Below are 27545 nucleotides of genomic sequence, written 5' to 3' on the forward strand. Positions count from 1 at the left end.
TTTGCAACAAATGAAGGTAGAAGGCAAAGATACGAAGATATGGTTGCAAAAGTGAGTTTCCTTGAAATGATAGAAGAAAATCGTTGATAAATCTTCTATGGTCATCGATTGACACATGACGTAGGTGGAAAAATTCTAACTTTTATTCCTTGCATTGTGTGCATCACAGGGATTTCCTATAAGTGGAAGTCCACATCAGCTTGACTAACAGATAGGATGCCAGGCCTGACTTCTCTTCCTCTTCCCTCCTGTACTGGTCGAGCCACAGATAATTAACCTCCACCTTTACTCTTGCTTCAACTTTCTTGTCTAATCTTGCATTTGCTAAGCTTCAATGGTTAGCTCTCATGCATTTCTTCTCCCCCTGCAAGCATTAGCCATGATTTCCACACTTATAACAAACACTGAAGCGATAGCTACTCAAGGGCAAGCCTTTTGCCCTTCTTTCTCCTGTGGGCATCTTCAAGACATTCGATCTCCATTCCGTATGCAAGGTGATCCACAAGGTTGTGGTTTTCCAGAATACGAGCTGGTTTGTATTGATAGCAAGGCTATAATTCACATCAATAATGGACGATACTTTGTGACTAGCATCTCCTATTGCGAACACAAGGTTGACAAGTACCCTTGTGTGTTCGTTTTATGATGAGTGATTGTCAATGTGATCCACGAAGTGGGTTGAGTGGTGACTAACCCTACCATGGCGAAAGCTATGTGTGCGACATGTCTTTTGGCTTGTGTTGTGCAAGTGTGGAGCTCGGATGCGGTGGTCGACGGCGAGGTGAAGGTCAAGGAGGACGTGCCGTGCCGACAGACCGGGAGCGGTGAAGGACGGACGTGAGGCTTGGACCGAGGGACCCAGAGGCCGGGTGACTAGCCGCAGTGGCTGACACTTGGGACATCGACAAGTGCAAGAAGACATGGAGTGACGGTGTTGACCGGGTCAAGACGACGGACGCGTGAGTCGAGCGAGGCTCAGGAGGACTTGGCAGGCCGGCCGGTCGAGGACGGCGGTGACACGCGTCGGATGGTCGGGGACGCGTATGGAGTATGCTACCCGCGGACGGTTTGATGGTTTGGGTCTCAAAACCATCGGATGGACGGTTTACGGGTTTGGGCCTCAAAACCCAGGCGGAGGTTCCGAGGAGGGACGGACGGCATGTGGTGGCATCGGGGAGTTCGCGTCGAGGCGAAGCTACCGGTGAGTAGGCGCGGTGGCCGTCGGATCAAGATTACACCGGGTTGGACAATAACGCCCTTGGGCTTAGCGGTTCAACTCATTTGTATCTAGGGGCAAAACTGGGAATGTGTAATAGCCATGTTAAATAGGATGAGGGAGCCCCCATCTCCCTCACCTCTTCTATTCTCATTTTTCTGTTTCCTGTAGTTTTTCTTCTTCCTTTTAGTGTTCTTGCTAGAGAGGTCCAAGAACAAAAATTTGTGCTTGTATTCGTGAGATTTTTGGTGTGGGAATGGAGGCCCGAATCCTCCTCGTGCCCTCTGGTATTCATGTATTTTGACTGTGATTTTTCGTGTTCATGTTGTGCTATTTTTCTCCATTTTCGTTCATGGCCGCGATCTGATATTCCCGGAGTTTGGGTTGGTCCCAAGCGATGATTCTTTGGGGATTTGTTCGTAGCTAGTTCAATTTCACCTGTGCAAAGTTTGGGAACCACTCGTTCTGATTTGGTCGAGTTTTCTTCGATTTTGTGGTCAGCGCCCCTTCTCTGGTTGCTCGCTCGGTCTTCTGTTTGTGGTTGTTCTGTTCATCTCCTGGAAGCCGAGCACAGGAGCAGGCCAAGCAGCGGCAATGCTACCAGCGCCGTGCGCTCAAGCGCCGAGCGTGCTCAACCGAGCGGCGTTCATCTCTAAGCCTTGCTATACCGGTTGTCCGTCTGTCATTCTCCACAGGAAGCTGCTCGCTCTGGTGTTCGTCCCTTCTCTGTACTGTGCCGTGTACGCAGGTCCATTCTTGCACCGTCAGGTGCTCGCCCTTGGGGCCAAGCAGGGTGCTTGCCACTGCACAGTGAGCTGCCACTTAGCACCGATCCGTGCTCATCCAGAACCCTGCACGCACAACCCAAGAGCAGCAGCAGCGCCGCAATTTTTTTTTCTACTGCATATTGCCTACAGGTTGCATCTTCTGTCCAGCATAGCAGTTTGCTTTTGTGAGTAGTCATTCCAAGCATTTATGACTCATCATTAGAGTACTAATCTAAATTCATTCAGCTTGAATTACTGCTCACGGTTTGCATAGATATCAATTCAGTTTCATCTCTCAGACTCCAGGGGCAGCAGGCTGATCCAACCGTAGCTGGCTGATCCAATTTCTTTCACTGTTAGTCTGAATTTTTAGCCTATGTGCGTTCACTGTTTTATTCCTATAGTGGTCGATTGATCTCCGTTTTGTGTCCCGTTTGATCTGTTGGTTTCGTGGTGTCTTGTTGTGTTTCTAAGGAACATCCATCCACTAGTTGGGTCGTGGACATCACAGTATTTGATTTGCGTGTTTGGTGGTGATTATTGGGACAGTGGCCAAATATTTTGTGAGAAATTTTACGGCTCCCATTCACCCCCCCCCCCCCCTCTGGTCGCCGTTTTCGGTCCTTCAATTGGTATCAGAGCCGGTTAAGGATCATTCCACCTTAATCGGTCCGTGATCCACGAAGGCGACATGGAGCGTGGTTCCGGCAAACCACCACACTTCGATGAGTCCAACTATCCTTATTGGAAGATCCGCATGTCTGCGCATCTCCAGGGGATTAATTGGCTCGTTTGGGAAATTTGCGAGGATGCTACTTACGTTGTGCTCCTTGTCGTGGCCCGTACCACCCAGGATCACAAGGATCGGCACAACGCAAATAGCAAAGCTCGTTGTGTGCTTTTCTCGAGTCTTTCGCTTTTTGAGTTCGAGCGTGTCTCCGATTGTACTACAGCTCGAGAGATCTGGGTGAGGCTTTAGAGCTATCATGAGGGGACCGCATAGGTCAAGACTAGAATCTATGAGACGTACAAGCGCGAGTACGAGAACTTCTCTCAGCTTGATGGCGAGTCCATCGATGCCATGTTTTCCCGCTTTCAGACTATCGTCAACAAAATGAAAGCGAACAAGGCCAACCTACCTTATAGTGATCATGAGAGAGCGCTCAAGCTTCTCTATGCCCTTTATCGGAAGGTATGGGATGTGAAGGTGTCAGCGATCATCGAGTTGGCCAACTACGACACCCTCACCGTCGACGAGCTTTTCAGCAAGCTCAAGTCCATGGAGATTGACTACCAAACCCAAGCCAAGCTCAAGAATCCTTCTGCACCAACCATGGCTTTGGTCTCAGGTAGTGGTTCAAGTTCATTGACTAACCCTTCACAAGCTTCTTTCTCTTTGTCGTGCTTGATGTCAGTCACAGAGGAGCAGCTGGAGTCTCTTGGAGATGATGAGTTGGCGCTCGTCATCAGTCGGTTCTCTTGGTTTCACAACAACCGTTTGAACCGCCGATGCAGTGGTGGCCCGAAGGAGGGATGCTATGGATGTGGAAATCCAGACCACTTCGTCGCACACTGCCCCAAGAAGAAGCCCTTCACCAACAAGTACGACTCCAGCAAGCGCAAGGATAAGCATGACTACACCTCTGGTAAGCACAAGGCCAAGGGCAGCTTCGACAAGGAGGCGATCAAGAAGGCATACCGCAGGAAGGCCAAAGCTCAAGAACGCGCCTTCCTCGCCTCCCTCAGTGACCTCGACGATGACTCCGACGATGATCACTCTTCTTCTCCCTCGACCGACGATGAGTTCGAGAAGAAGCGCGAGGACAAGCTCGACGGTCTTTGCTTTGTCGTCGGTGCAAACCGTGGTGGGTTTTGCACTATGGCGGTTGACGGTGGAGCAAAGCTCAAAAAGGACGTCGACGTTGACGATGACGAAAACGAGGTACCGTCCACACTTGACTCACTTATGCTTGAGCTTGATACTATGAATGATACATTGATGAGTCAAGATAAGTTGCTTAAGCATGCTGCCCGCGAGAGAAAAGAGTTTAAGGACCAGCTAGAGGTTGCTTTGAAGGAGTTAGAGCTTGCCAAGAGTGGTGTAGTGGTGTCAGAGGAGGAGGAGTGTGATGAGTGCGCTATACACATGTCTAACCTCTCTGACTTGTAATCCAAGTATGCTATTTTGCTTGATGAATGTGATGAGCTGAAGTCTCATTCTGGGTTGCTCGGTGCGTGCAAGTCCTGCTCAGGCTTGCAATCTGAGTTGGCAGAGAAGGTTGCCAAACTTGCTGAGCTTGAGAAGGCCAACTCAGATAGCAGCACCACTACATGTGTTCGATGTGAAGCTTTGGTGTTGGAGCTTGAGTCCTGCAGGCACGACAAGATGGGAACCGAGGAAGAAAACACACAACTTCGGTCCATCTTGAGCTGGGTGTCGTGCAGTGAGCCCCAGTTGGGCATGATGGTGAGCCAGTTTAGGTGGGGAACTGACTCATCGGGAGTAGGCTTTGCTATAGGTGAGAAGGGTGAGCATGTCTATGGCAAGGTTGGTGAACATAGTGGTTTGAACCCAAGTGAGAAACCCACCAACACTCCCCAATTGATCAAAATCCCTCCACCAGAGCCTACCAAGCCTATGATCAAAGATGGTGTGTTTGAAGAACCACCAAAAGCTCCACCATCCAAGCAAGTTTGGGTTCCCAAACCGAACCACTTTCAGAACTCACTCGATACTCTACCCAACATCTCTAGTGCACCCCTTCCTAAAGCCAAAAAGCCTCAGAGAGTGAACCACACCCACAAGAGAGTGAGTCAACCACCATCCAAGAGAGAGGTGAGGTACCTGTGTGACTATTGCCATAGAGATGGTCATTTGGCTGAGTTTTGCTTTAGGAGGAAGAGAGATGAGCGGTGCGAGTACAAGTTGAACAACCAGAACATGTACCATCCTCCCCATGGCGTACATGTACCGCCTGTTCAGAGGTGTAGTGTTAGGCCTAGAGGTGTAATGCCTCAAGGTGCTAGGCCTCAGGTGGCGAGACCACGTGGTGGTCGTGCCCGGCGTGGCCCAAGTCATGTTCAATATGACTCTGGACCTCGCGACAGTGGCTTTCAGTCCCACACTCCTAGCGGACCACATCTTCCTCCATGTGGTGATCGCTTCTCTCCAATGGGACATGGCATGTATGGTGTTTTTCCTAACACTTTTCCAGGGCAAATGACTCAACACTGGTATTCTCCTCATTTCGCTAACCCCAGTGTTATGCCATTTGCTCACCCCCTATCTTTCTATTGATGTAGAGCAGAGGCCTGGAGAACACATGGCTTGTTGATTTTGGCTGTTCGCGCCACATGACCAGAAGTTCCCAATGGTTCTCCAGCCTTGACCCCATGCAATACAAGGAGTACATCACATTTGGGGACAATAGCAAAGGTAAGGTTTTATCTCGTGGGACCATTCGGGTCAACGAGTCTTTTATCTTGAAGGACGTTGCTTTGGTTTCAAGCCTGCATTTCAATTTACTCTCTGTTTCACAACTCCTTCAAGATGGGTTTGAGGTGCGCTTTAAGACTAGACTTTCTCGTGTGCTCGATTCTTAGGGACATCTAGTTTGTCAGATCATTCCTTTCGGCCAAGTTTTCAGAGCTGATTTCTCTCAGTCTTTCAGTTCTTCTCGCTGTTTGGTTGCCGGATCTTCTTCTGATTTGTGGAAGTGGCATAGGAGACTTGGTCACTTGAGCTTCGATCTCCTAGTGAGGTTGAGTTCTCTTGACATGATCCGAGGATTGCCCAAACTTAAGTTTGAGAAGGATCTGGTATGCCATCCCTATCGACACGGGAAGATGGTGGTTGCTTCCCATCCTCCAGTGACTCAGGTCATGACCATGAGACCCGGTGAGCTACTTCATATGGACACTGTTGGTCCAGCTCGGGTTCAGTTAGAGGGAGGGAAGTGGTACGTTCTCATGATCGTGGATGATTTTTCTCGCTATTCTTGGGTGTTTTTCATGGAGGGCAAGGACGAAGCATTTTCTCATGCTCGTGACTTGATCTTGAGGTTGCAAACTGAGTTACCAAAGAATGCCATACGAGCTATCCGTAGTGACAATGGCACTGAGTTCAAAAACTCACAGTTTGACACCTTCTGTGCTTCGTTTGGTCTTGAACATCAATTTTCTTTGCCCTATGTCCCTCAGCAGAATGGTGTTGTTGAGCGCAAAAATCAGACTTTGGTTGAAATGGCTAGGACAATGCTCGATGAGCATAGGACTCCTAGGTGTTACTGGGCCGAAGCCATCAACACCGCCTGCCATGTTTCAAACCGCATTTTCCTACGTGCTTTCTTGAAGAAGACATCCTACGAGTTGCGGTTTGGGCGTCCACCCAAGGTGAGTCATTTTTGAGTCTTCGGTTGTAGGTGCTTCATTTTTAAGCAAGGTAATCTTGACAAGTTTGAATCTAGATCTTTGGACGGTATATTTCTCGGTTATGCTTCTCATTCGCATGCGTACCGTGTGCTTAATCTTGAGACTAACCGTGTAATGGAGACTTGTGAAGTCACCTTCGACGAAACCATGCCCTCTTCTGTTTCTGTCTTTGAATGTGCAAGTGATGAAGAGATGGGTGACAGCATTTTCATTGAGGAGGACGATGACGCCGATTGGGATGATCCCAAGCCATCTCAACCGGCTGCCCCGATCAAGCCAGCTTCGACCACTTCGGCTCACGGCCCCGAGCCCTCCACCTCTACTTCATGGGGTCCGTGCGAGCCACTTCCTCAATCGACTGAGGAGGCCCTAGCTGTGGATGAGGGGGAGGCGACTTCGTCTTTAGGTGCACCTCGACACATCCAGCGACACCATCCTCCTCAGACCATGATTGGCGACATCGATGAAAGGGTAACGCGTTCCAAGTCTTATCATATTTCCCATTTCGCTCATTTTGCTTTCATAGCTTCTTTTGAGCCTCGAGATATTGGACATGCACTATCTAATGCCAATTGGGTTAATGCTATGCATGAGGAGTTAGAGAACTTTGAGCGGAACCAAGTGTGGGTTTTAGTTCTACCTCCACCAGAGTGCCACCCCATAGGTACAAAGTGGGTTTACAAGAACAAGCAGAGTGAGGATGGGGTGGTGGTGAGAAACAAGGTGAGATTAGTGGCTCAGGGTTTTTGCCAAAAAGAGGGAATAGACTATGAAGAAACCTTTGCTCCTGTTGCCCGTCTAGAAGCCATTAGGATTCTTTTAGCATTTGCAGCTTCAAAAGGGTTCAAGCTATATCAAATGGATGTGAAGAGTGCGTTCTTGAATGGGTACATAGAGGAAGAGGTTTATGTGAGGCAACCCCCTGGCTTTGAAAATCCAAAGTACCCCAACCATGTTTTTAAACTCCACAAAGCCTTGTATGGTTTGAAATAAGCCCCAAGAGCCTGGTATGAGCGTTTGAAAGCTTTCTTACTTGATAAGGGTTTTAGGATGGGTTCCGTAGATAAGACTTTGTTCCTCCTCAAGCAAGGCACAGACATCCATTTTGGGTCAGATATACGTGGATGATATAATCTTTGGTGGCTCTTCTCATGCTCTTGTTGCCAAGTTTTCAGATACTATGAGCAGGGAATTTGAGATGAGCATGATGGGTGAATTGACTTTCTTCCTCAGGCTGCAAATCAAGCAAACTCATGAGGGGATGTTCGTGCACTAAGGCAAGTACACCAAGGACATGCTCAAGAAATTTGATATGGGTGAGGCCAAGCCTCTTTCGATGCCCATGTCAACCACGATGGCCCTGGATGAGGACAAGGAGGGAGAAGCCGTGGACCAGAAGGAATACCGAAGCATGATCGGGTCCCTGCTGTACCTAACGGCGACGAGACCAGACATCCAGTTCACAGTGTGCTTGTGCGCGCGCTTTTAGTCTTCGCCGCGCACGTCTCATCGTCAAGCCATCAAGCGGATCCTCAGGTACCTTTGTTTCACACCCAAGTTTGGTCTTTGGTTTTCATCCTCCTCCTCTCTTTCTCTTTGCGGGTATTCTGATGCGGATTATGCTGGTTGTCGTGTTGAGAAAAAGTCCACTTCAGGGACTTGTCAGTTTCTTGGATCTTCTCTTGTGTCTTGGTCTTCTCACAAGCAGTCTAGCGTCGCCCAATCCACCACAGAAGCTAAGTATGTTGCCGCTGCTGCTTGTTGTTCCCAGTTGCTTTGGATGATAGCTACTCTGAGAGACTTTGGGTTAGAGTTTAGGCGAGTGCCTTTGTTTTGTGACAGCACCAGTGTCATAAGTGTAGCCAAAAACTCAGTCCTTCACTCAAAGACAAAGCACATAGAAGTTCGCTTTCACTTCTTGCGTGACCACTATGAGAAAGGTGATATCAATCTGCACCACATTGATACCCAAAACTAGCTCGCAGATATCTTCACCAAACCACTTGACCAAGCCCAGTTTGCTCGCTTGCGAGGGGAGCTTGGAGTTTGTTTCCCTTTTTAGAGGAGGGGAACTTTGGTTGTTGTTTTCTAGTTTTGTTTTTCTTTGTAGTTTAGCCTTTGCTTTTGTTTTTATATCATACTTGCATATCATATCATCATGTATCATATTGCATCCTGAGCTTCATCCTTATAGTAGCTAGATTGACACTATGCTCTTGTTGAGGATGTTATGGATATACATGATGTGCTTTTGGCTTAGGCTCCTTTTGATCAATTGATGAATGTTATGAGCTAAGCTTGTTTTCCAAGCTGTGAACTTGATTAAAACTTGTTGAAACATGAAATGTGTTCACCACTACTTGTGGCACTAGCATGTGTAGAATGTGTCGAGATCTTTTTCTTGCTTCATATATATGCTTAGTTGCTACGACTCATACCTTGAGTTACACACTTGCTTGAGAAACTTGAATTTGTGCTAAAACTTGAAAATCAAACTAAGTGATTTGAAAAGATCGGGATGAGTCTGTACTATCCTATGTCAGAGTATCGAGACAGCTCCAAATTGCACTTATTGGTGAACTTGAGCTCTGTAATGGATACCGAGATCATTGTCTTAAGCTTCTGATTGCCTTTGGCATAGGCTTGACATGGTCGCTAAGTCAGGTTTTGATGGCACAGATAACCTCCCGCACACACTTGTCTGACAAACTTTGGTAATAAGCTACATAACTCCGATAAATTTCAATTGGTATCTAAAATTTGATCAAACCACAAGTTTGTCTCATGACATGATGTGTGAACTTTGTTTGGGGTAGTTCACTTTGCATACATGTGTAGCACAAGGTCGATCTCCTTTCTATCTTTGCTATGTGCTCCTTTGGTGGTGAACCCTTTTTTAAAATTGCTCAAACTTGATCAAACTTGCTTAAATGCCATATTTCGTCTCATTTGGTCACCTTGAGCATTTGCTAGCACTTGTATGTGTTACTATATATACATGACAACATCCACTAGAGCATCCTTTCAATCTACTTGCTATAATCTTGAAGCTTCTACATTCGTGCATTTCTGCATTCATAGCTTGTTTTGAGGGGGAGTTGCAATCCTTGGGCTCTAGCTTGATAAGTGCATGTGTCAACAAGGGGGAGAAGTTTCCACACTCACAATGTCACAAGGGGACACAAGAGGAGAAATATTTAGAAAAGGGGAAGAAACTTCCAATTCCACCTAAAGTTGAGAGATATGCATTCATTTGAGAGAGATTGCACTTGTTCAGGGGGAGTTGCATTTGAGGTGTTTTGCTAGATGTGTTGAGCCTTTGCCTCTTCTGGAGGGTCTAGCAGTTTTTCGGCTTTTCGAGCTTTGCTAGTGGTGTTGAGCCCATTGCCTCTTCTTGAGGGCTAGCTTTGTTTTACTTGGTTGCGTCGAGCCGTTGCCCATGTCTTTGGGGACCAAGTTTTGCTCATTTTCAAATAACCCAGTTCTTGGTTTTTCTTTGGCTTTTGGTCATTTGGGTGAGTTCTTTGTTTTATCTTCTTTTTTTTTCTTTTGCTCAAGCTGTTCGTGTATTGGTGTTGACAATGCACTCATCAAGGGGGAGATTGCGAACACAAGGTTGATAAGTACTCTTATGTGTTCATTTTGTGATGAATGATTGTCAATGTGATCCATGAAGTGGGTTGAGTGGTGACTAACCCTACCATGGCGAAAGCTATGTGTGCGACATGTCTTTTGGCTTGTGTTGTGCAAGTGTGGAGCTCGGATGCGGTGGTCGACGGTGAGGTGAAGGTCAAGGAGGACGTGCCGTGCCGACAGACCGGGAGCGGTGAAGGATGGACGTGAGGCTTGGACCGAGGAACCCAGAGGCCGGGTGACTAGCCGCAGTGGCTGACACTTGGGACATCGACAAGTGCAAGAAGACATGGAGTGACGGTGTTGACCGGGTCAAGACGGCGGACGCGTGAGTCGAGCGAGGCTCAGGAGGACTTGGTGGGCCGGCCGGTCGAGGACGGTGGTGACACGCGTCGGATGGCGGGGGACACGTATGGAGTACGCTACCCACGGACGGTTTGATGGTTTGGGTCTCAAAACCATCGGATGGACGGTTTACGGGTTTGGGCCTCAAAACCCGGGCGGAGGTTCCGAGGAGGGACGAACGGCACGTGGCGGCATCGGGGAGTTCGCGTCGAGGCGAAGCTACCGGTGAGTAGGCGCGGTGGCCGTCGGATCAAGATTACACCGGGTTGGACAACAACGCCCTTGGGCTTAGCGGTTCAACTCATTTGTATCCAGGGGCAAAACTGGGAATGTGTAATAGCCCTGTTAAATAGGATGAGGGAGCCCCCATCTCCCTCACCTCTCCTATTCTCATTTTTTTGTTTCCTGTAGTTTTTCTCCTTCCTTTTAGTGTTCTTACTAGAGAGGTCCAAGAACAAAAATTTGTGCTTGTATTCGTGAGATTTTTGGTGTGGGAATGGAGGCCCGAATCCTCCTCGTGCCCTCTGGGATTCATGTATTTTGACTGTGATTTTTCGTGTTCATGTTGTGCTATTTTTCTCCATTTTCGTTCATAGCCGCGATTTGATATTCCCGGAGTTTGGGTTGGTCCCAAGCGATGATTCTTTGGGGATTTGTTCGTAGCTAGTTCAATTTCACCTGTGCAAAGTTTGGGAACCACTCGTTCTGATTTGGTCGAGTTTTCTTCGATTTCGTGGTCAGCACCCCTTCTCTGGTTGCTCGCTCGGTCTTCTATTTGTGGCTGTTCTGTTCATCTCCTGGAAGCCGAGCACAGGAGCAGGCCAAGCAGCGGCAACGCTACCAGCGCCGTGCGCTCAAGCGCCGAGCGTGCTCAACCGAGCGGCGTTCGTCTCTAAGCCTTGCTATACCGGTTGTCCGTCTGTCGTTCTCCACAGGAAGCGAGCCGTGTACGCAGGTCCATTCTTGCACCGTCAGGTGCTCGCCCTTGGGGCCAAGCAGGGTGCTCGCCACTGCACAGTGAGCTGCCACTTAGCACCGATCCGTGCTCATCCAGAACCCTGCACGCACAACCCAAGAGCAGCAGCAGCGCCGCAATTTTTTTTTCTACTGCATATTGCCTACAGGTTGCATGTTCTGTCCAGCATAGCAGTTTGCTTTTGTGAGTAGTCATTCCAAGCATTTATGACTCATCATTAGAGTATTAATCTAAATTCATTCAGCTTGAATTACTACTCAGGGTTTGCATAGATATCAATTCAGTTTCATCTCTCGGACTCCAGGGACAGTAGGCTGATCCAACCGTAGCTGGCTGGTCCGATTTCTTTCACTGTCGGTCTGAATTTTTAGCCTATGTGCGTTCACTGTTTTATTCCTAGAGTGGTCGATTGATCTCCGTTTCGTGTCCCGTTTGATCTGTTGGTTTCGTGGTGTCCCGTTATGTTCCTAAGGAACATCCATCCACTAGTTGGGTCGATTTGCGTGTTTGGTGGTGATTATTGGGACAGCGGCCAAATATTTCGCGAGAAATTTTACGGCTCCCATTCACCCCCCTCTGGTCGCCGTTTATGGTCCTTCACCTATACCAAATCTACTTTCTGGGTCGTTGATGCCAATTTGGATAATAGCAGCTGTCCCATTCCTGCGAGCAACCAACATCCCTATATAAATGGTTTGCGATCCGAAGGCAGCACCCTGCTGGATCCTGATACAGTAACTTGGGCTGCCTTTGTGAGTTGTTCAGAGATGCTAAGTGATGCTTCTTCCTTGTTCATCAGTTGCTCTAGTGGTATTTACAGGCCTGTCAATTGCCGAAGTATGAAGAATTCCTTTGTTTATGTCTTCATTACCACATTCTTCCCTAGGGTTGGATACATCAAGCCGTCATGTAGATACTTGTCCATGATTCCTTTGGGCAGTTGGCATGTGAAGCGGCCAGATAATGCAAGTTACGAAGATATTGTAAACTTTATGAGGAATGGCTTTTCTGTTAGGTTTCCTTATTATCGCATTGGCACGACATATCATCAGATCATTAACTTATGCCTGAAAGAGGCAAAGGGGTGAGTATGAGCTCTGTGGGCTACTGACTTCTCTGTGTTTTTATTTCCTTTCAAAATTTAATTTTATTGAAGGTGCTCCAGTCCTCACCCCAATTAATTCTGTTTGATGTACTGTGACAAAACCTGCAGTTACTACAACGATAAAATATCTAACTCAAGCATTGTGGATCAGACCTTTGCCACTGTTTTTGGGATCGACCTTCATTTCTTAAGATGTGTAAATAATTACTCCTACCGAACTAAATTATTTTGGGCTGTGGTCGCCGTGATATCTGCTGTAGACATTGTGAAGTTCGTGATAGGTATGAGAGAATTTCATCATTTTAGATCATTAAGGCTGCGTCCTTGCATTCATCTTACTTAATCCTGCAATCTTTTATCTGCAGTATTTGGAATACTATCGAGGTTTGTGTCTTCTCCATTAGCTGTATTGACCTTCCTCGCCTACAAATACTGGAAAACAAGGATATCTATTGATGCAGTCGAGAAGTTTCTCCAAATGCAACATGCTCTTAGCCCAACAAGGTATGCCTATACTGACATCACTGCAATCACAGGACACTTCAGAGAGAAGCTGGGCCAAGGAGGCTATGGATCCGTGTACAAAGGCATGCTTCCAGGTGATGTCAATGTTGCTGTCAAAATGTTGGGCAATTTGTTGTGCAACGGAGACGAATTTATCAGTGAAGTGTCCACCATCGGAAGTATCCACCATGTCAATGTAGTGCGTCTTGTGGGGTTTTGTTCAGAAGAAATGAAGAGGGCGCTCGTCTACGAGTACATGCCTCGTGGATCTCTTGATAAGTACATCTTCTCTTCTGAGCAAAGATTTTCCTGGTATAAGCTCAATGAAATAGCTTTAGGCATTGCCAGAGGAATCTACTACTTGCACCAAGGCTGTGAAATGCAGATTCTGCACTTTGACATCAAACCACACAACATCCTTTTAGACAATAACTTCACTCCTAAAATTGCCGACTTTGGGCTAGCCAAATTGTACCCCAGGGACAACAGGAACTATTGGGCACATAGTGTTAAGATCAATGATTAGTACCTCTGAGTGTGAAACCGTAGATCGGGGTAGTCCCTTCTCGCCTTTCACTGTTGCGACATAGCAGCAGCGTGGACGCCGATGTAGGGGCAGCTCCGGCTCGGTGGCGAGACGGCGGTCCGGTGCAGACCTGCAGGGGAACGACGGCGGTGGCGGGGCACATCCCGTCGCTGGCAGCACGACCTTTGATCGGATTAGGGTTTTCCGTAGGTGGGTGTGGCGGCTCCTTCGAACCTCGTAGCTCGAGCCGTGATCCCCACCTCTCTTTTATTTGTGCTGTGCGACAGGAGCCCACCAACCATATTAGGGTTGGGCTCCCCCGATCAGGGAACAGATACAAGGGCCCAATAGGCCGTTGGGCCTATTGGTGGAGATCAACTAACATTCTCCCCTTTGATCTCATTCCATCTTTCACTTTCATATCATTTACTTTTGTTCATTCCATTACAGATTAGCTCATAGAGCATGTCTCATCGTCACGGTCCATTGTCGATAGACTTAACAGCTACAACTCACTGTTCTGTTCTGAAATAGATACTTATCTTTGAGCCTTCTTTTGTCTAGGAATTTTATAGGCTTTCCCTTAAACCCATGCTAGCTACATGTTCTCTGAACATCATGTTCTCTGAACACGTTGGGTGGTAAGCCTTTTATAAGCGGATCCGCGAGCATCTTTTCTATACTTATATGCTCAAGACTTATGACTTGATCCCGGACTTTATCTTTCACAATATAATACTCTATGTCAATGTGTTTGGCAGCACCACTTAACTTATGTTGTGAGCATCCTGTATTGCCAGATTATAATCGTAGTATAACTTTAGTGGTCTATAGATGTCGTCAACCACCTTCAAACCGGGTATGAACTTCTTTAGTCAGTTCACCTGCCCGTTGCCTCATAACACGCTACAAACTGTCATACGTTGTGGACGATGTAGTGACAGTTTGCTTTGAGTTTTTCCATGAAATAGCTCCCCTTTGCAAGATGATAAAAAATCCACGTCTGGATATATATTCACTCTCACATAATTAAAATCTGAATATCCCACTATGTGGAGTCAATCAGATCTTCTATACGTCATCATGAGGCATTTATCAATTTCAGTGTTCTATTTCAGAATTACTCTAGAATCTGCCAAGTAAAACCCGGTAACAAATGTCAAGCCAGGGCACGTACATACTTGAGCATGCTGCAAGCTTCCGACAGCTGAAACATATGGAACCACTTTCATTTGATTGAGCTCATATTGGTTCCTAGGGCATTTAAAATCCCCATATCTGTTGCCCTTGACTATAGGAGTAGGTGAGGGACTACATTTGTGCATACTGAATTTCTTTAAGATTCTTTCTATGTATGCCTTTTGTAACAATCCTAATACCCATTTTCTTCTATCTCGGTGAATCTCGATCCCTAGAACAAATGAGACTTCACCAAGATCTTTCATATCAAGTTTTGAGGACAAAACTTCTTTGTCTCCTGTAGTAGACTGACATCACTACTAGCAAGTAAGATATCATCCACATACAGGACAAGGAAGATAAACTTCCTATTCTTAAACTTTGCATAGACACAATTGTCCTCTACATTCTCTTTAAAACCCAAAATTCTTTATTGACTGATCAAACTTCAAGTACCACTGTCTTAAAGCTTGCTTTAATCCATAAATGGATTTCTTTAGGCGGCATCACATTCGTTCTTTTCCTTTCATGATAAAACCTTTCGGTTGTGCCATGTAAACATTTTCCTCCAAGTCCCTATTGAGAAATGCCGTCTTTATATTCATATGATGTAATTCTAAAACGTAATGTGCCACTAATGCCATTATGATTCTGAAGGAAACTTTACATGAGATTAGAGAAAAGGTTTCATTGTAATCAATTCTTTCTCTTTGCATAAAGCCTTTTGCCACAAGTCACGTTTTATATCTCTCTATATTCCCTTGAGAGTCAAGTTTTGTTCTGTAGACCCTTTTACAGCCTACTGTTTTGGCTCCTTTAAGAATTATTTCCAAGTCCCAAACTTTATTGGCATTCATTGATTTTATTTCATTTTCCATGGCCTCAAGCCACTTTGATGAATGATCACTTCTCATGGCTTCTTCAAATGAGGTGGGATCATCCTCCATTTGAAATTCCTTAGTGTTGTACACTTCATAATCAGCAGGAATAGCTTATTTACTAACTCTTTGAGACCTTCCAGGGGCCTCCACATTTGGCACATCTTCTGTTTGAGGCTGTTGTTGCTCTCCTTCATGTGTGTCAATAGGTTCTATAGGATCCTAAAGATCAGGTTCCTCATTTTCATTCATTGTTGCCACAGGCGGAATAACAACAGGTGTTGACACCATAGTATCTTGCACTGTTGGTGCAGCGACAGCATGTAGTGAGAAAATTGGCTCATGAATCATTGGAGTGGGCGCATACACCCGCTACACTTCAAGGTCAATTTCTCGAGCTACCATGCTCCCCCTCATCTTTTCATCTTCAAGGAAAACAGTGTGTCTCGTTTTCATAAACTTTGTATGTCACTCTGGACAGTAGAAACGAAAACCTTTTGACTTTTCTTTGTAGCCAATGAAATGGCAACTTACTATTTTGGGATCTAGTTTCCCAATATTTGGGTTAAATACTTTAGTCTCAGCAGGGCTCCCCTACACACTCAAGTGTTTAGTGAGGGTACTCTTTCTGTCCACAACTCATACGGTGTTTTAGGCACCGACTTTCTTGATACTCTATTGAGAATATGAGTGACAGTTTTAACGCCTCCATTCATAGGCTCAACTATAAGGTGGAGTAACTTATCATACTGCCCACCATATCCATCAGGGTACGATTGATTCTTTTAACTACTTTATTCTACTGAGGTTCATCCGGTGTAGAATACTGGGCTACTATGCCATTCTTTTAGGGTATGCCGACCGTAGTACTCCCTCACGGTCAGACCTAACTATCTTCATCTTTAATATCTTAAATTTATCCAATGCTTCTGTTCTTTCTTTGATTGGATAAATTTGACCATAATGGGAGTAATCATTTGTGAATGTTATGAACGAATCATAACCATCCACACTCTTTACAGGAAAGCTGACCATAGATGTCTGTGTGAATAATCTGTAGAATTCCTGCGTTTCGTTTGTCATCATTCTTAATTCTTCTTTACATACTTTCCTTTTATGTATTCCTTGTATTGTTCTTAATCTGAGAGCTCTAATGGAGGAAGATTATCATTCTTAACTTGTCTTTCTATTCTTCCCCTCGAAATATGGCATGAACGATAGTGCCATAATTTCGATAATGCATCGTGGGCTCTCTTATACCATCATTTCCGGATTAATTTTATGTCACCAGCTGTTTTATCAGCTGAGTGGCATATGTCTTTGAAGAGCCAGTGAACTAACTCTTTATTCTATCGAGGTACTCAGTGATCGTGTCACACACTGGGATTAAGCCCACAATTGCAGGTTCAATCATGTTCTTTATCACAGCTAAATATTTTTTGTTGGCAGTGACCCACTTCCTATGCTCAAAACTCAAAAGTCATAGGACATCTTTTGGGATTCAAAATCCCTTTCTTTAGTTGCCCAAGTGGCATCATTCTCTTTTGTCTCTCTCACCGGTGCCACAAACTCAGTGGAACATGGTGAGGTGACTGCCCAATCCACCTTAGACAAGATAAAAACTAGGTCAAAACTTTTCTTAACATAAAATAACATCATTTGCATGCCTTGATTCCAACGTTGGTCAAAATCAAAACATACAATTATTCTTATATACTAATTCTACATCACCGTTGGACAGAAATAAAATTAATGCATAAATCTTTAACATTCACAACTGTTCTTACACACTAATTCTACATCACCATTGGGCAGAAGTAGAATTAATGCATAAATCATTAAAATTAACATCTGTTCTTATACACTAATTCTACATCACCGTTGGGCAGAAGTAGAATTAATGCATAAATCATTAACATTATGATATTGTTATTAACAACGTTGGTTAGAAAATAACAACATCATAATTTTATCAAAACTCTTTTTCTCCAATTAAATACCACATTGGTTCAAAATAATTGAAGAATCAATAATTTCTTTGGCTGTGGAAAAACTCTCTTTTCCTTGAATTTTACCCACAGGGAAAATTGCTTTTTCTATTTTCTTTAATCCATTAATCAATTTCCAGGAAATAAACATTTACTGGAAAAACTTTCTTTTTCTCCAGTTAAATATCATGTCGGTTCAAAATCACTGGAGAATATACTTTTTCTTTAGCGGTGGAAAAAATTTCACTCAATTTCTTGAATTTTACCCACAGGGAAAAATTACTTTTCTATTTTTCTTTTGAGCCAATTTGCATTTTTTAATTTTCTAGAAAAAGAAAAAAATGCAAAACTAGACTCAAACTGTACTGTTTCGGCCCAAAAACCGCAGAAACGGCTCGGCCCCTTTCTTTTCGCGCGCGCAACCCGCACCCAGGCCGCAACCTGGGCCTGGGCCGGCAAAGTCCCTCGTGCCCGCTCGCCCGCCTGGGCCGCGACTTAGCCCATTCAATCTCGGCCATCCATTCATATCCGACGGCCGAGCGCGCATCTCGCTCGTATAAAAGCCGACGCCGCGCGCCCGTGAGCGAAAACCCTAGCTCATTCTTTCGGCTGCTTCCTCTCTCTTCTTCGCCGCTCTCTCCTCTCTCTACCTCAGCGCAGCGAGCACAACGAGCGAGTGAAGGCGACCATGGCACCGCCGCTGGCCCCCCTCAACGGCGTGCGCGCTCCCCAGCGAGTGAGCGCGCCGCCGTCGAGCGGCCTGGCCGTGGCGACCCCTTGGCCGAGCTCGGCAAGCAGCGAGCCCGGCTCGGTCTTCTTCTCCCGCGTCGACGAAGGGTTTTTCCGACGCCCGACGAGGTTTTTTCGTTCCCCTTTCCCTTTCTCCTTTCCCATCCCCTTCTTCTTTTCGATTTGGATCTCGTTTCTCTTTTCCGAACTGGTTAGGGTTTGGATCTTCCCCTTTGGATTTGAGTTGCATTTTCTTTCTTTTCTTTTCGCTTGTTCACCCGAAAAGGGGATCAAGGGTTAGGGTTCGTTTTCTTTTGATTTCTTTTTCTCTTTTGGAGTTTATCCGAATGGCTTTCCCTTTTCCCTTTCTCCATGCGAGTTAGGGTTAGGGTTCGGTTGAACCCGGATTCTTTTCCCTTCTTCCCCTTTCCCCTTCTTTTGGGATTAACCCGATTTGGGATTGGGGTTAAAATTAGGGTTAGTCTTAGGGTTTGACCAAATCCGAATCCACTCTTCTTCTTCTACTACTGTTTCTCTTCCCATTGAAGGCTTTTACGGGTTTAGGGTTCGGCTTGAAGTGCCGATAGCCCTTCCTTTCATCCAGTTAGGGTTAGGCTTGGGGAACCTTTATCTGTTCAGATCCGAAAGGAACTCTTTTCTTTTCTTAGATCCAAATTAGATATGTTCTGTTCTTGGGTTAGGGTTCGGCTTCGTGAGCCGAGGGTCCTATCTCTTCTCTGATCCGAATGAATCTTGTTTTCTCCCCCCCCCCCCCCGCGCTGTGGCGGTGGTGACTGGTAGACAGTGACGTCCGCCACCCTGGTCTCTCTTTCTTTCTTCTTTTACCTGATTAGGGTTAGGGTTACACAGAGGCAACCTAGCTCTGATACCATTGTTAAGATCAATGATTAGTACCTCTGAGTGTGAAACCGTAGATCGGGGTAGTCCCTTCTCGCCTTTCACGGTTGCGGCACAGCAGCAGCGTGGACGTCGGTGTAGGGGCAGCTCCGGCTCAATGGCGAGACGGCGGTCCGGTGTAGACCTGCAGGGGAACGACAGCGGTGGCGGGGCACATCCCGTCGCTGGTAGCACGACCTTTGATCGGATTAGGGTTTTTCGTAGGTGGGTGTGGCGGCTCCTTCAAACCTCGTAGCTCGAGCCGTGATCCCCACCTCTCTTTTATTTGTGCTGTGCGACAGGGACCCACCAACCATATTAGAGTTGGGCTCCCCCGATCAGGGAGCAGATACAAGGGTCCAATAAGCCGTTGGGCCTATTGGTGAAGATCAACTAACACATAGCTCCCGAGATGATATCCCGTAATTTCGGTGTTGTTTCATGCAAGTCAGATGTTTACAGTTTCGGGATGCTATTGCTGGAGATGGCTGGGGGACGAAGGAACTTAGACCAACATGCAGAAAGGAGAAGCCAGACGTACTACCCAGCTTGGGTGTATAATCATCTAACTCGGCAAGAGGTAGGCGAGATTTGCGAAGCTTTTGATATCCATGAGGTGGAGAGGAAGCTGTGCGTTGTTGGGCTATGGTGCATTCAGATGAACTCACATGATCGACCAACGATGAGTGAGGTCATTGGGATGCTTGAAGCTGGCGTTGATGGTCTGCAGATACCTCCCGAGCCATTCTTCTGTGGGGATGAGCAGAATTCTGTAGCTGGTACTTTCCATTTCTCTTCGGAGTTGAGTGCAATCTCAGAGAATGAATGAGGTTACTGATTCCACAAGATGAACTGCCAATGTGCTACAGGTAGCTAGAATCTGAAAATCTGTATTCACGGTTATACTTGGACGATGCTCAATATTTAGTCGATTGCAGTGCTCTGTAATTCGATTATATGCTGTAATGCGGCTGCATCAGGCACCAGTAGTCCAGCAGCTTCGTGCAGTGTTTTCCTAAACGCTAAACGGTAAACAGTTGGTCACCTACCGTTTAGCCATTATTCGGGCAAAACGTCCCATTAAACGGGCTAAACGGTCAATTAAACGGGGTAAACGGGTGATTAAACGGAAATGACGGACCACCGTGTAGCGTTTACACGGTGTTTAAACGGGCTAAACGACCGTTTAGGCGAACAGTGGCTTCGTGGATGACCATGTACTCGTATCATGAATAAAAATTTTGGTGAATTTCATATGCATGCGAATTTGTACTTCCATATGCTGCGATCCTGCCTGCCATCGAAACCGAATTCATAAGTTTTGGGAGGAATCAGAACGGAATTGTGCAGCTTTGCTCTGCTCGAAGTTGATACTAACTATTTGCCCGGCTTTTATGTGATGTCTCCAAATAGGTGTTCTTCTTATAATCATTAATGACTCGATTAATCAAGAATATAGTTTCAATTTTTTGTCTTTCTTTTTTACTATTTGTTCTTCATAATAATTTACGGAAAATCCACATGTTCCTCTTACACAAGTTCATCTTTTTTGTTTTTAACCATTCATTGATACCAGCAACTATCTGATCTCAATAATTTACGGATGGTATTAGTGATCATCGTTGGGGTGCAGTTAGCCGCGTCAGCGATGACCAATTTCTTCTGCTGCCAAAGCAAAGCACTACACCAATCCACTCTGACTATCAGCACCCGTTGGGCGCCCATAGGTTTCAAGCAGGCAGTTCACACAGTCCGACAGCTGGTCCAAAGCTTCACCCCATTTCGTTTTGTCAAAGCCAACCATTGTTGACCAAAAGCATGTTCGGAAAAATACAGCCACCTCCCAAACAATTATTTGCAGGAAACCATTGTAGTGCTTTGCTTTGGCCGCGGAAGACACTGAAGTCAACAAAGGACAATGGATAGAAAGCACAGCCACCTCCGCACCCCATCCACCTCGCCTGTCGCGGCCACGGCATGCACCGCGCCACCACCGGCCCGAGCTTGCAGCCGCCACCGCAGTTTCCCATCCGGAAGGCTGTGGCCGCCACGACCTCAGCAAGGAGATGTTGCACTGAAAGCGCATGTTGCAAGTGTTTCAGATGTTTCAGATTATGTTGCAGGTGTTTCATACGGATGTTGCAAAAGTAGATCCGGATGTTGCATATGTTACAATGGCTATATACATATGTTGGAAGCGTCTGTTTAAAATGTTTCAGCTGTTTCAGAAGTATGTTGTAAGTGTTTTTTCTCCATGTTGCATATGTTTCACACATATGTTGTAAGTGTATGTTCTAAATGTTTTAGCTGTTTCAAACGTATGATGCATCAAGCGTTTCATGTTTCAAAGGTATACTTTTTGGATGGGACGGTCGAAGTCACGTGGCACGCATCCGTAGGCACATGGATTCCAGCGTGCGCGCGCAAAACAGAGCGCCCACGCGGGTCGTCCCCGTGTGCGCGCGGGAAACGAAGGGGCACGGGCGGTCCCTGCGTGCGCGCAGGAAACAAAGCGTGTGACTGAGTGGACGGGGGGCGCGACACAGAGCAGGCACGGACGTCCAGATGGATGTCCGAGAGCTAGCTCTTCCACAATAATAATGGTGTGGTTGGGCGTTGATCGAGCCCGAGGTGACAGATCTCTCACAGTCTAATTGGTTGTGTACCTAACATGGCTGGTTTTACAAGGCAAGGACGAGGAGGACCAAGCCACGCAGCAGGTCTTCCAGCCAATCCACTCCACCCACATTCCTCCACACAAAAGCACACCATGCGTGTGTATCGGAAGCCAACCCATTTAAAGTCCAGCCCATATATCTTTGCTGGGCCGGTCGGGTGTCTCTAGACCCAATGAATTAGACAACGTGTTTTGAACTTTTAGGCTCATATATGAAATGGCTTGGTCAATTTTCTAAATTTGTTCTCCAAGTCCTCGACTATTTGAATAGAAATCACTCTCTATTTCTTTTCACCCTTCAATAGTTTACCTTGTACGTACTTTGGAGAGCTAGCCTCGCTCTTTATCTTTGGCTAGCGAGAAACTAGGAATAAAAAACAATAATATTTAGAGATCTAATTGAAGAAGTTGTCGGATTTTTTTCACTAAAATCTCTGCTCCTATGAAGACGGAATGATTCATGGAGTTGCTCTTAGCAATTGGTACTGTTTTTGTATCCTTACTACAATACTCGATTTTTGTAGGTTATGCTTGAAAATCGGAATGCCATGCAAGTTGGAGGATGAAAAATAGATTTTGCTACTATAAATTCAGTTCATGGTAAAATCAGTCTCCACTATTTTTTCTTGAACGCAAAAATTCAGTCAGCATATCTTGATTGTTTGGTTCATTGGCAAATAATAATTGTAAAAGTTTGCTTCAAAAAAGTTACTACGTTGGAAAAACGGGAAAAAGATTACATAAAAGAACGGGATATAAGACCGGAAAAATTTATTTTATTTCAAATAAATCTATTTGGCACTTGCAATTACATAAGTGCAAAGGGAGTATCCATGAGTGATCCATCTGTAAGAGGAACAAACGCTAGAGAAATTTTGCAGTAGAACGGGAACTGCGAAGCACTCTCTAATCTGAAATCATAATGACGGAGAAGAGAAGTTTGCAGTACACCGAGTTTCTTTACTGGGTTTTCAGTTTTTGGGGAAGATAGTTTCGGTTGAGCAACACAACAAACACTGTCGAGATGCCACACCGGTTCGGCGGTTCGTCTAGCTTTTCACCAGAAACAAGGTTTCTGCATAGAAACAGGAGATACTCGCAAATCTAGCTTTTTATAAAAGCAGGGTTTACCTCTGTCAAAAATAAAATACTCGCAAATCTTAAAATGACGATGTTTATACTGAATCGCGGTACCATTGTTCAGCTAGAGGCCTAGAGCAACTACAATAGGTCGACTTTTTGTTGTGAAAAATTTGGCGCCCTGTTCGTTTGTCTTATAAGTCGTATTTTTTCAGCCAACGAGTAGTGTTTTTCTTTCACAATAAATTAGCGAATAGTACTTTTAGCCATGTCTTTTCAGCCAAGCGAACAGTACGATTACTATAGCATGTTGCCATGTTGGACAGTAGGCTTGGTGTGCATCAGGTAATTAACAAGTGCAAAACACATCCATGTTGCCACAGGACCCAACAGTGGAGAAGATAAAAACTCTGTTTCGAGCTTGAAAAACACAAGGACGGTTTTTTTTTTTTGAAACGAAGAAAAAACACAAGGACGTTGAGATGCCACACCGTTTGGACTAGTTTTTTTTTCGAAAGGACGGTAAAAGCTTTGCCGCGGATTTTATTAGACGATATAAAGAGAAAAAGAGCAAATACAACTCCCTATTTACACCCAGCGTCCCCTGCTAATCAAAACGGAAACCAGTAAAACTATAGAAAAAACAACTATACAGGTAAAAAAAAACTTAGACTAGGGACACTCCGAAAACAAGAACCCTGGCCCAACTGAAGAAAAGGTCTACTGCTAGTTCGTCGTGTTATGAATTGGAGCCGTCGTCAAAGAAAACTGACTTATATCATCTTTGCACAAACTTGTGACTTGTCTTGGGCTCAAACTTTTTTGTTGAAAAGTTCGCCTATTCCTCTCTTTCCAGATATTCCACCAAAAATAGATTATGATCCCGTCGAAGCACCGTCTTTGATTTTTGTCAACTTTTCTCCTACATCTTCGCCAGTAATTATGAAGCGACCCGGTTGTGTTTATGGAGCTTAGGTCAGTTAAACTGAACCATATCTTGATCAACTCCCACACTTCCTTAGTGAAAGGGCAATCTTTACACAGGTGCGTTGGTGTCTCTTGATCATTTGTACATAGTTTACAAATGGGGTCATCTGTCCATCCTCGCTTTGTCAAGTTATTTGCGGTCAAAATTTTTTTGTGCATTAGTGTCCATGCGAAGAATCTACATTTCGGTTCCGTCTTGGCCTTCCAAATTGGCATAATTCTGAGCTTGGAAAAGGTCCCCTGGAACTGAATTTCATAAGCGCTTTTTGTTGTGTACTCTCCACTCTCTGTCCAACGCCATCTTATATCGTCTTCCATATTGTTGGTCAACTGCGTATCCTTGATGGCCTCCCAAAGGTCGGCAAATTCAGATACCTGTGCATGTGAATTCGGAGGATATATGTGGTCAATCCATCTGTTATTTTCTAGAGCCTTCTGCACTGAAATCTTCTTCCTGTGCGTCTTCTGAAACAAGCTAGGCGCGATTGTTTTTGCTGAAGCGCCGTTAATCCATGACGAAGTCCAGAACAAAGCTGTTTTTCCATTGCCAATATTTACTACAGTCGATGCATTGAAAAGCTCATGATCGTTCTTGTCGCATGGGACTTCCAGGTTTGTCCATGCTCTTTCCTTTTGTTTCCACTTGAACCATAGCCATCTCAACCTCAAAGCTCTTGTGAATCTCTCTAAATCCATGATACCAATCCCCCCCCTTTTCCTTTGGGAGGCATGTGGTGGGCCAGTTTATAAGTGAATGTCCCCCGGTAACGTTTTCTGGAGTTTCACCGCGCCAAAGGAAACTGCGGCGTAATCTGTCAATCCTTTTGAGCACCCCTTTCTGCGCCTGGAAAACTGTGAAGTGGTAGATTGGAATGGAGGAAAGAACTATTTTTACTAATGTTTCCCTTCCAGAGGTTGACAATAATTTTCCTTTCCATCCCGGCAGCCTGGCTCCTATCTTATCTACTAGCGGCTGGAATTCAATTTTCCTTAGCTTCCTTGTGTGAAGTGGTAGCCCCAGATATTTTCCTGGAAAAGTTCCAATTTTCCCAGGGAAATTCTGGATGAGTGAAGGTATTAAGTTAGGCTCTACCCTTATCGAAAAGATCTTTGTTTTTTCCATGTTAATTTTTAGCCCCGAGCATTCTCCGAAGAACTTTAGTATTTTTTGAACATTCTTCAACTCTGTAACGTTCGGGTTTGCAAATATGGCTGCATCGTCCGCATACAAAGAGCATCGAAAGTTTGCGGCTTTGGGCAAAACCGGGTGTAGAATACCCCGCTGAGCTGCATGTTCGATGATACGTTGTAACGGGTCTATGGCGATGATGAACAATAAAGGTGACAATGGATCGCCCTGCCTGAGACCTCTCGCATGGGGAATATTTTGAGTCGGTCTACCATTAACAAGAATTTTGGATGATGAAGTGCCGAGGATTGCTGATACCCAGTTGCGCCACTTCCTGCTAAAACCGAGTGCTTTAAGCACCTCAAGGAGATAGGGCCATTCTATTGAGTCGAAAGCTTTCGAAATATCCAATTTGATAAACAAAGCTGGCTTCTTTTTCTTGTGTAGGAGCTGGATGACCCTCTGTACATAAATGAAATTATCGTGAATACACCTTTTCATGATGAAAGCATTTTGGGCATGCGACACCAACTCATTCACGTGTGGTGCCAATCTGTTCGCCAGCATCTTAGTGATGATTTTAACCATGCTGTTGATGAGACTTATTGGTCTATAATCATTTAAAGTCCTTGCATCTTGTTTTTTCGACAGCAATACAATATTGGCCTCGTTGAACAAACTCATCTTAGCAGTTCTGTGGTTATAGAAACCAAGTATTGCTGCGTAAAGATCGTCTTTGATTATTTCCCAGCATTTTTTATAGAAAACTCCAATGAAGCCGTCCGGGCCCGGAGCCTTTTCCGGTGGTAATTCCCTGATTGTGTTGAGCAATTCCTCTTCTGTGAATGGCGTGTCTAAATCATCAAGGTTGTGCGGGGAATAGCCCAGCTGCTCCCAATTGATAGCCCGACCTCTCGGCATTCTACTACCAACGGCATTGGAAAAGAACTCTAGTGCAGCTTTAGATAGAAGCTGAATGAGGACTCCTGCTGGAGGTTGGCGCCGGAGGCGACATGCCGTCCACTCTCCCACCCATGTACACCGATACTGTAAGTTCAGCAGAGCGTAAGCTGATGTCTGGCATTTTCCCGGAAAGAATTCCTTTGGGAAAAAAAATGGTTGCTAATTTTCAGATAGCTACACAACTCTTATAATTTCATAAACGGAGACACTGATAAACTGCATATGCTTCGGTACCCAAAAAATGGCAAGGACAGTAGTGATGCTGAATACTGATATTACATCACTCTTTCTGATGACTACACAACTCTTTCTAATGATGTACTGAATACTGATATTACATCACTCTTAAATCTCATAAATGGAGACACTGATGTACAGAGTGCAACTGAAAACTGTATATGCTTCGGTACCCAAAAAAATGGCAAGGAACCAAGGACAGTAGTGATGCTGCAAAGCAAAGCGTGATCAAGCCAAATATACCAGGCAATAAAACGGAGACTGTGTTGTTACCTCCTGTGAGGAAGCCGGTGAGCATGACGGCAAGGACGGCGACAGACATCAGTACCGCGAGCAGCTTATGGCTGAGGAACGAGCACCAGCACCTCTGCTGCTTCATCTCCTATCTGAGCTGTGAGCCCTGTAGAGCGATTCTCCTATCCTCTTCCACAAGAGAGCGGCTCATGTACATGTACTATATCAGGTAAGTACATGCGCCAAGTGGGCTAGCAGCCTAGCAGTTTCACTTCTGCTGAGGCCTCTGATCTTTGCTCCGAGCCCGTTGTGCAGTATGTACTGAGTATGTAACTAAGCCCAAGATAGCAGTGGTTTGGCTGATTGGTGCTTGGAAAATCTGACTAGCTGCCTCAGCTCCTGGGATCCCGTGAGCATCTTGGTTTACATAGACACTGCACGTGTGGCACATTCATGACAGTATTGCACCGAATCCAGATTCAGAGTTGCGTGTCGCTCTGCTGTAACATCTGCCAGTTTCACAGAGCACACTTATGTTATCGAATCTCACTACGGTTCAACTTGGTTAAACCTGACACGACAGGTTCACAACGTTACAGAGGAGGCAGAATTGTTAAAAGTACTCTGGCTTACTATTTCTAGATTTAATAACGATGGACCACGAACCCATTTTGATTCATGCTGTCGGCCTGTCGCACTGCTTTATTTTATTGTGGCGGTATATTCTGAAGACCGAGGAGATTAACTGATTAAGGGTCCATCATGAATGTGTTGACAAATGGGATGCGATATTCTGTTCCAAAATTTGAGTGATGGTACCGAGTTATCTTCTATGATACATACTTGTTCTGATATTTGAGTGATATAGATGATACTTACCAGGGCCCCTTTTTGTTTCTACAGCGTCCATACATCCTTGGATAACAGAGTTTAAGAGGAACCTCCTCTACCCAAACATTTTCTCAAAAAAAGAGTATTATGCCTAATCTTCTGTGTCCCTTGCTAGAATTGTGAAGCCTTGACCCCTTTACTTAGGCCAAAAGGTCTACTCCCTCCAGGTTTCT

The 27545-nt window shown here is 45.3% G+C and overlaps 1 protein-coding gene and 1 pseudogene across 1 annotated transcript; both read left to right on the forward strand.

The window, feature by feature from the left end:
* Window positions 1–334: 334 nt before the first annotated feature.
* Window positions 335–20094, forward strand: LOC136449681 (rust resistance kinase Lr10-like). The gene is made up of 6 exons (XM_066449837.1): window positions 335–596; window positions 11969–12452; window positions 12582–12754; window positions 12839–13462; window positions 13657–13698; window positions 19573–20094. The coding sequence occupies exons 1-6, from the start codon at window positions 335–337 to the stop codon at window positions 20001–20003; spliced, it is 2016 nt and encodes a 671-aa protein (XP_066305934.1). The 3' UTR covers window positions 20004–20094.
* Window positions 2663–7690, forward strand: LOC136451173 (uncharacterized; annotated as a pseudogene).
* Window positions 20095–27545: the final 7451 nt, after the last annotated feature.

The sequence above is a fragment of the Miscanthus floridulus genome, chromosome 5 (genome assembly GCF_019320115.1).
Source record: "Miscanthus floridulus cultivar M001 chromosome 5, ASM1932011v1, whole genome shotgun sequence".
Lineage (NCBI taxonomy): Eukaryota > Viridiplantae > Streptophyta > Magnoliopsida > Poales > Poaceae > Miscanthus > Miscanthus floridulus.

Bases quoted from the DNA above. Each gene is read 5' to 3' on its own strand.
- LOC136449681 (XM_066449837.1), top strand. From the start codon at position 335: ATGGTTAGCTCTCATGCATTTCTTCTCCCCCTGCAAGCATTAGCCATG. The intron at 597-11,968 runs CCTATTGCGAAC...TATGGTCCTTCA, and splicing joins ATACTTTGTGACTAGCATCT to CCTATACCAAATCTACTTTC. The intron at 12,453-12,581 runs GTGAGTATGAGC...CAAAACCTGCAG, and splicing joins TGCCTGAAAGAGGCAAAGGG to TTACTACAACGATAAAATAT.